Here is a 10,188-nt window from a genome sequence, read left to right on the forward strand (position 1 = left end):
TGGTTTGAGGTCTTGGGTGATAATTTGAAACTTTGAAGTTTAAAAAGAAAGAAAAAGAAAAGGAAACCAAAAGTAGTTGTAATTTTGAAGCTATTTCCAATACACACTGCTCGATCTCCAGAAAATGAGCGCTTCTGCGCTTGGATTATTCAAGACTTTGCCAACAATATCTTTTCCCTAAAGAAAATCATACACTCAATTAAAGACCGGAATTGGCCCACTCCCGAAATTAAAACCGGCTCAAAGCCAAATCAAAAAGCTTTGGCCATACTAATCCTATTTCATGCCAAGTGTGATGGGCCATAATTATTTCTACTGGATTCACGGCATAAATCACGGGAGTCATGAAAGGAGTGTCCCCACTCCCGAGTCCCGACGACGATGGATAATGGGAATTGAGAAGAAATTTGCCTTCATAGAAATTTGGAGTCTTGGGTCATAATTTCAAAGTTCAACAGGCAGCTGCAATTTCGGTCATACATGTTGTAATTTCCAAGCATTTTCCAATACACATTACTGCTCCCCAGATAATGCGCGCGTGGGTTAATAATTCGAGACTTGCCAACAGTATTGCATTATATATATATATATATATATATATAAAGGCAGTTTCCGTATAGTTGCATCGATCAGAATCTCTTGAGAAATGGAGACTTGTTGTTTTGCTAAAAATGTCATTTTTATTTGGGTTTTGGCTATCATCGCTTTATCCCCTTTGGCTTGTGTTAAAGCTGGATGCACCAAAGAACAGACGAGAGCTCTCTTGGAGATCAAAAACACCACAAATGCTTCTTACCTTGTGGGCTGGGACGGAAGGGATTGTTGTGAAACGAGCGGAATCATTTGTGACGGACCTGACGGTATTCCTGGACCAGTTGTCGCAATATATTTGGTAGGGATCAACTACGCTTCATCAAGAAGTACATGGTATCCAAATGTAACCTTGTTCACCTTATTTGATGAACTCGAAGAACTAGTGCTGGAAGACATGCAAATTGAAGGAGGGCTCCAAGGTACGTAACAACTCTTTTTTATTTTCTAATCCCATAATAATTTGTTCAGCTTCATTTAATTTTATTTGCTCAATAAATTTTGGCTAATTCCTGAAATTCTTAATGACTCTCAATTCATACCTTGAGATCTTGCAGAGAATCCTAACTTCATAGAGTTTCACATAATTCATAATATATCAGTCATAATATTTTCTAACCTCAATATTAGGTTGTTCATGCCTTCTAATCATATACATAATATCCTACATTGGAACTCATTTTTCACACTCGATCACTTTGATACAGCTTTTTGCGAACTGAAGCGATTAAAATATCTATCCACTTTGGATCTTATGCATAATGGACTGGACGGCGTTATTCCCTCTTGTCTTGGGATGATTGGAAACCTTCAACATCTTACTCTATCAAATAATCGTCTTTATGGTAATCTACCTCCATCAATATTCTCCAATCAGAGCAAGATTAAGCATTTCGATGTTTCGGCCAATCAATTAGATGGGGTTTTATCATTTTCTACTTTTGCCAATGTTTCAAGTCTCCAATACCTTGATCTTTCGGGTAATCGCTTTCGTGGTAATCTACCTCCATCACTATTCTCCAATCAAAGCAAGATTCAGTCGTTTTATGTTTCGGCCAATCAATTAGATGGGGTTTTATCATTTTCTACTTTTTCCAATGCTTCAAGTCTCCAAGACCTTGATCTTTCGGGTAATCGCTTTCATGGTAATCTACCTCCATCACTATTCTCCAAACAAAGCAAGATTCGGTCGTTTTTCGTTTCAGCCAATCAATTAGATGGGGTTTTATCATTTTCTACTTTTGCCAATGCTTCAAGTCTCCAATACCTTGATCTTTCAAGCAACTGCAATTTGGAAATTGAAACTGAATCTCCCTCATGGGTTCCAACCTTTCAGCTAAATTATCTAAACTTGGCGAATTGCAGCCTCAACAAAAAGAATGGTCACGTTCTCCCAAGCTTTATCACCACCCAAGTTGCCTTGGATTCTCTAGACTTGTCTCACAACTTAATAGAGGGAAGCATGCCTTGTCAGTTGCTATTCAACACGAGTATCATAGGTTTATCCTTGAGAAGTAACAAAATTGATGGTTCACTTTTTCTTGGTTGCTTTGCTAATCGAACTTCATCACTTCAATTCTTCGACATGTCAGATAATAATGTCAAAGGTTCTCTTCCCGAAAATATTGGACATCTTCTTCCAGACTTATCCCATGTTGACATGTCCTTAAATGCATTAGAGGGCATCATTCCTTGGTCTTTTGGTAATCTATCTTTTGAAGCATTAGACCTTTCTAATAACAAGCTCTCAGGGACTATACCGCAAAGTTTGACTAGAGATGGCACCCTACTAGTATATCTAAATCTATCAAACAATACATTGGAAGGAGAAATGCTCCCAAGGGACGCCAACATGATGGTCTTGGAGTGCTTGCAACTCAGCAGCAATCAATTTGAAGGAATGATCTCACCCGCAATATCAAACAGCCCCTCTCTGGTAATCCTAGATATTCGAAACAATAACTTGTCTGGTAATATTCCAAAGTGGTTGTATGATCATCCTCGCTTGGTGCAAGTTCTTTTAAGTGGAAATCGCTTTGAAGGTCACCTACTCCGGAGAATGTGTCAAATGGAAAGTTTGCAAGTTTTCGATATCTCTGATAATCATATTTCGGGAGGTATTCCCTCCTGCCTTGATAACATTATATTATGGAAGAAGAGTTCTCCAAGCTCTAATGACTCAAACTCTTTCATGGAAAAGGGTCCACTGTTTTCCCTGCCACCTCAAGCGAATGTAGAGCCTCAATTCGAAATTAAAACGGATTTGCGAGTCAAACATGAGGTACTTGCTTACAAAGGTATCCCACTCTCAATGATGACTATAATTGACATGTCATCAAACCAATTGACAGGTAACATTCCTTTTGAAATGGGAGAATTATCGCAGCTTCGGTCCTTGAACTTGTCGAATAATTTTCTAACAGGCCCCATTCCAAATTCTTTTCAAAACTTGAAAAACATGGAGAGCTTGGATCTCTCCCACAACAAATTGAGTGGGAGAATCCCTTTTGAATTTGTTAAAATGACTTCTCTATCAATATTTAGTGTTGCCTATAACAATCTTTCTGGAAGAGTCCCATTTGAGTGGCAGTTCTTAACTTTCGAGTCGCAATGCTATGATGGAAATCCAGATCTATGTGGAGACCCTCTGCCGAGAAACTGCTCAACTACAAACCAACTTGAACCTGGACATGAGGAAGAAAAGGAAGAGAGTAGAATAATCGATAGCCCTTTATTCTTCTATGCATTTGTTGCTGTCTCTTATGCATTCGGATTTTGGGTTTTCTTTGGGATCCTAATCGTTAAAAAGAATTGGAGGCATATCTATTTTAGAGCTGTTGACAGAATTATTGAGTCATGTTTTGAAATGCTCTATTGATGATTCACAACCATATATAAATATATACTTCAAATTAATACTTATCTTCAATAACGATGTTGTATTGCAAAGTGCTTCTAGCATACACTTGGAAGTAGTTGTGTACAAGTTTCAAGGGTTCTAGAATTTTATTCTAGCCTGAAATTTCATTTTCATGGGAATTGTTGCACCTTAAAGAATTTGAAATCAATTTAGCTTAGTTTTGATTTTGGTAGGAATTATTGTCAATGGAAGAATTATGGTAAATGCTTTCCTACATATTTCCAAGCATGACATCCAAAGTTCGCCATGACCTCAACTACACCTTTTTTAAGAGGCAAACCAAAATTATCTTTACAAAAAAAAGCTATTGAAGACCACCCATTTTTTGTTTTTGTTTACAAGGTGAAATTTTAGGAAACACGCTAACACAGGCCTCTCTGTCGATGCACAAAGTCTATTATGACTTGGTATTGCAGCCACAGAACTTGCTTTGACCTCACTGTATGAAGATCCCAAATCACAAGTACTACTTGAATTAGAGTCACAATAATGCCCATGCACCTTGTTCATCTGATCAATCAACGAGTGCCTTAAATCTATACCAACTGCTGAAGTTTTGCAATGATTTATACCAAAGAAGTAAGGCATTACCACCGGTGAATTTGGAGTGCTCAAACCATCTTCTTCCAAATTATCTCTTATTCTAGACAAAATGCTATAGGCCAAGTTTCCAAGAACATGGGAATATGCTTCCAGAATTGAATGCTCAACATCCTACAAGAATTGAGAAAGGCAGATTAATTAAGAATCTTTTAAATGGGAGAGTTTAATTACCTTGGGATGACTATCTTGGATAATGGCCAACACGGGCATTTCAAGCAAGACATTTTCATTGATTGATTTGGCAGCCTTGAACACTTGATGTACCACTCTTCCTTTGTGAAGCAATTTCTTTCTAGATTGATTTAGCAAAACAGGGTCGAGCCATTTGCACCCTTTTGTTTAGCAGGAACTAACTCAACCATATAGTTGGTCGGGGAGAGTAACCAGTCCATTTCTCTTTGCCATTAACTCTTCCTTTCTTTAGGCAATGGTTCTAATTTTCACAACTCCCCAAACAATTATTATATTCTAAATAGTTAAGAGAAAAAGTAATATTCTCATAGGTCACATTATAAAAACAAAAGTAGTTTTCTAAGGAATAGCTAGGGCCCCAAGTTAATCATAGAAGAGAAATGATCATGCATTATATGCTACCCACAAGAAGGAAAAAGTAAATAAATAAATATTGATAACATAAATATTGTTATGAAAATGGAATTCTACGTGGAGCAAATATTAATATTAGAATATATAATATGGTAGAATATTTTCTTTATGTTAAAATATATGTTATGATTTGATACTTACCTTATAGAATAATTATTTTTTACAGGATTGATTGTAATTGACGGTAATCAAATCAAATAATTTGAATACCATATTTATTTTTATTTCCACCTTTACGGTTGTAATATTTTCTATTTAAGCATGATGAAATAATGAGAAGGTATGCAAAAAATTAATCTCAAACTTTGTGTTTGAAAAGGTTTAGGTTCCCTTTAACGAAGCTAAAGAGTATAGGTTTCCTCAAAACCTAACAAATTATCTCATTAAGTATTTGTAAAATCATTCACGTAACAGACTCTCACTAAAAAGATTATTCACAAGATTGATGAGTTTTAGTAGGTAGAGGCTGAGGGCATAAGTTTTTAACAAGGGCAATCCTGGGCAGGGCAACCCTTGCTGTGACAATCCCGGTTTTTTTTTTTTTTTTTTTTTTTTAATACTAAATGTAAAACGTGTCCTAATAGTGACCCGGCGATATGTCGCAAAGCCAACATATGGCACATGTCCCATAACATGTACCTGATAATCAGAGTATAACATATATCTATCTATGCAGCGGAAAACATAAATTTGAATAGCGAAAATTACAACTTATGCATCTATCACAAATTGTTTACAACAAAGAACCATTTAACTTCTATCTGTTTGAGTCTTATTAACACAATATTTACATAACAATAATGGTTTTACAAAGAATAAGTGACAAACGTCACAAGCCATACCAAACCTATAAAATAGTGAACAACTCGTGGTCCGACAATTACAACTGTTGCGGCGAGCTTTAGTCATAATATCCCAAGTACATTGTTACCAACCCATGTACTATATCAAAGTACCTACAGCCAAAGAAACATCATCTACACGGTTGTGGTGGTATCCATATCCACATAGGTGAAAGAATAAGTTCACCGCCTTAGTATAAAACATACTAAGACCTCAGTGGTATAAGACTAACTGAGTTTTCACAAAGAACCAACCTTTATTTTATTTTTGGTCGTGCGAGTATTATATAAGCCACAATTTACCAATAGCTAATGCAGAAAACACCGACTATTTAGAAAACACTTAAAATATACTATATAGCTGTGAACATATGTAGAAGTTCCAATCTCCCATTTGGAAGTTTCTACATATAGACTTCTCTATAATAATACTTTTCATCGGTCGCTCAGACAGATGTGCACACGATCACTCCATCACAGATATCACGTATACACATAGGTCTTAAGCAAGGAACATGTCATCTTACTCTTCCATACTAGGATAACATCCTTCAACAAAACACTTGCAACACCATCTCTAATCGTATTCCAGCTTCGTGCCTTGAACGTCAGTAGATCATGAGAGCACTAGAGTTAAACTCAATCATGCTAACACGTCTTTCCTGAAGAACAAGAACAGTCAACCTTCCTACTTATAGACGTGCCATTACTCGCACCTGGGTAGTCATGTATCCATGTACTTTCAAGTTCAATGTATAACATCTTAACACATGACTATCTGATAGAAATATACATAAGCGCTTTTCATTTAAAACACTTATGCATACCAACACGTCTAGTAAAAGCTACTCATAACATAAAAACATCACTTATAAAACAATCCTATACATGATATGCATGACTGGGTCTACTGGGGCTTCGGTCCCCCATGATGTTTCATTTAAGACACTTATGCATACCAACACGTCTAGTAAAAGCTACTCATAACATAAAAACATCACTCATAAAACAATGCTATACATGATATGCATGACTGGGTCTACTGGGGCTTCGGTCCCCCATGATGCTGATAACTGCTGTTTAACTGTGTATACTGCTGCTTTACTGCTGTTGATGTATGCTCTATACTACATGCTCTGTGCTTGACCAGTATATGTTTCACTACTGTATCATGTTAAAAATCATGCTATTACTAAATCTAGTTCCCTTAAAACTAAATAAATCTCAAATCACAAGTACTACTTGAATTAGAGTCCCAAATCACAAGCACCTTGTTCATCTGATCAATCAACAGTGCCTTACATCTATACCAACTGCTAAAGTTTCACAATGATTTATACCAAAGAAGGCATTGCCACCGGTGAATTTGGAGTGCTCAAACCATCTTCTTCCAAATTATCACTTATCCTAGACAGAATGCTATAGGCCAAGTTTCCAAGAACACGGGAATATGCTTTCAGAATTTAATGCCCAACATCCTATAAGAATTGAGAAAGGAAGATTAATTAAGAATCTTTTAAATGGGAGAGTTTAATTACAATGGGATGAGCATCTTGGATAATGGCCAGCACAAGCATTTCAAGCAAAACATTTTCATTGATTGATTTGGCAGCCTTGAACACTTGATGTACCACTCTTCCTTGGTGAAGCAATTTCTTTCTGGATTGATTTAGCAAAACAGGGTCTGGCCATTTGCACCATTTTGCTTAGCAGAAACTAACTCAACCATATAGTTGGTCGGGGAGAGTAACCAGTCCATTTCTCTTTGCCATTTGCACTTCCTTTCTTCAGGCAGTGGTTCTAATTTTCACAACTCCCCAACCAATTATTATATTCTTAATAGTTAAGAGAAAAAGTAATTATTCTCATAGGTCACATTATAAAAGCAAAAGTAGTTTTCTAAGGAATAGCTAGGGCCCCAAGTTAATAATAGAAGGGAAATGATCCTGCATTATATGCTACCCACAAGAAGGAAAAAGTAAATAAATAAATATTGATAAACAAAAATATTTTTATGAAAATTAAATTTTACGCGGAGCAGATATTAATATTAGAATATATAATATGGTAGGATATTTTCTTTATTTTAGAATACATGTTATGATATTATACTTACGTTACAGAATAATTATTTTTTAAAGGATTGATTGTAATTGACGGTAATCCATACTTATTTTTATTTCCACATTTACAGTTATAATATTTTCTATTTAAGCATGATGAAATAATGATAACTGATAAGATATGCAAAAAATTAATTTCAAACTTTGTATTTGAAAATGTTTAGGTTCTCTTTAACAAATCTAAAGAGTTTAGGTTTCCTCAAAACCTAACAAATCATCTCATTACGTATTTGTGAAATCATTCAAGTAACTGACTCCATCTTGAAAGATTATTCACAAGATTGATGAGTTTTAGCAGGTAGAGGCTAAAGGCATAAGTTTTTAACAAGGACAGTCTTGGGCCGGGCAGCCTTTGTAGCTAGGGCTGTCAAAACAAGTTCGCGTGTCGGGTTCTGGTCATCCTGTTTGACCCGTGAACTCGTTAATGGTCAATCCTGACACGATCCGTTTAGCTAAAAGGGTCAGACTCTTTAACTCCAACACAACCCACGTAAATAACAAGTTGACACGACATGACCCGTTTGACCTAATTATATAATAAAGTCTATAAAAATAAAAATAAAAACACAAATTTAAACAAAAAAAAAAAAGAAAAATCATATTGTTTGAATAATCATATTATTTCACAGTTGAAATATGAAGCATTGAGTTATTTTATTGTTTACTTGTTTTGGTTCAACTTCAAGTTCGAAAACTGGAAAAAAAAAAAAAAAAAAAAAAAAAAAAAAAAAAAAGAACTAGACTTCACTTCAAAAAATTTGCTTATTAGCGGCCAGCAAATTTGGCCCCTAATAATATTATTTTGGCCGCTAATAGTCTGATGCTAAAGACTATTAGCAGCCACACTTTTGACTCGCCACTAATAATTGTTTTATAGCAGCAAACTTGGTGGCCGCTAATACAAGACTACATGTGGCCGCTAATAGTTAAAATAATCTAGTAATTTTAACTACTATTAGTGGCCACAAATGTGGCCGCTAATAGTTATAATAGTCTAGTATTAGAGGCCACATATGTGTGGCCGCTAATAGTATTAAAAAATGAAAAAAGAAAAAATTAATAAATTTAAATCCACCCACCTCACTGCATTAATTAAATCTCTACATGCAAAAATTTAACCAACCATGATTTGTATAGGCTCCAAGTCTTAAATCTAGATTTGTCGGTGCTTCAATTGATTCTGCATTTGTAAATTTCAATAAGTTAGAAATTCTCCAAAAAAACAAAATCCTTACAAAGAAGACTAAAGAAAAACATTAACATTTAATTTCTTGACAAATAATGCATATTATTAAAACACAAATTTAATTCTACAAAACTCTGGATGTGGGATGCTAAATTACCTGTGCTCACGGTGAGCTATCAAGTCCTCAATAGGGCCTGAAACAAGAACTTCATGTTGGCCTGTACATGAATTTGATAAGCTTTAAGATCATAATAGTATAGTACAAAAAAGAAAGAAAAATAAAAGCCAGAACAAAAAGGAAAAAGGAAAATTAAGAAAAAATCTAAAAAAATCTCAGCTCTTCTTTTTTTCATTTCGAAACCCAAAAAAGAAGAGTGGGGCTTCTTCCATCACTCTTCACAAAATTATTATGCTAAAAAACGCACCAAAGACAAAACATTTGTAGGTTTAAATAAACTGGATCCGGAATAAATGGGCACAAAGCAAGATTAAATTCTTCAAATCACTACTAAAGTCATCATCTGAATCAGATTCTTGAACACTAACAAAAAACCTATCAGGCATTCCAGCAATAAAATCATTGATTAAGTAAATTGTAAAAGAAAAGAATAAAAGTAATAAAGAAAAACACAAGAAAAGAAAAAAAATAAAATAAAATCCATGTTCTTCAATCTAGCCCAAATATTAGGGCTTAGAAGGAAATGTCCCACCCTCCAGCCCATCATCAACATGGCAGTAGTTTAAAGGGGCTAAACTTTTGAAGGAGAGTGCTGTGATTTTTGCCTAGCAAAACCACCATTTATAATATGTGTAGTAATAACCAAATCCTCCCACATTAAATCACAATAATGGCAATAAGGGTATGATATTAAGATAATTGATGTTATACTATGAACAACTATACTTATTACCAGCAAGACGACACTTGAAAAATGCAAATGCAATAGAAGTAGCCGGTCAAGAAAAAAGATCCACAGATAGAGATTATATAAGATCAACCAACATATCCAAAAAATCTACCAACAATACAATAAAAAGCTATTAACAATACATTAAAACTTTGTCAATACAATATGATTCTGCAATAATGCTTGACAATCATTATCCTTGGACTCACCCCTTACTCTTCCAATACTCAAATCCCTGAAACTCTCCCAAGTGATTTGCATGCATTCTTCCTAAAGTTTAAAAATCATTGGACAGATAGCTACTTATGGAAAATTTGCACAACAATCCCAACGATAAACCCTATGGAAAGAAATATAACCAACACCAAACACGGTAAAAGCTAACTATTAAATTTCAAAACATCACAAG

General features: G+C 35.0%; 1 protein-coding gene across 1 annotated transcript; it reads left to right on the top strand.

The window, feature by feature from the left end:
* The first annotated feature begins 575 nt into the window (after positions 1 to 575).
* Positions 576 to 3,668, top strand: LOC133854935 (receptor-like protein 14). The gene is made up of 3 exons (XM_062291217.1): positions 576 to 1,013; positions 1,299 to 1,427; positions 1,707 to 3,668. Exons 1-3 carry the CDS (start codon positions 647 to 649, stop codon positions 3,467 to 3,469), a joined length of 2,259 nt encoding a protein of 752 aa, XP_062147201.1. The 5' UTR covers positions 576 to 646; the 3' UTR covers positions 3,470 to 3,668.
* The last annotated feature ends 6,520 nt before the right edge of the window (positions 3,669 to 10,188 follow it).

The sequence above is a fragment of the Alnus glutinosa genome, chromosome 13, assembly GCF_958979055.1.
Source record: "Alnus glutinosa chromosome 13, dhAlnGlut1.1, whole genome shotgun sequence".
Lineage (NCBI taxonomy): Eukaryota > Viridiplantae > Streptophyta > Magnoliopsida > Fagales > Betulaceae > Alnus > Alnus glutinosa.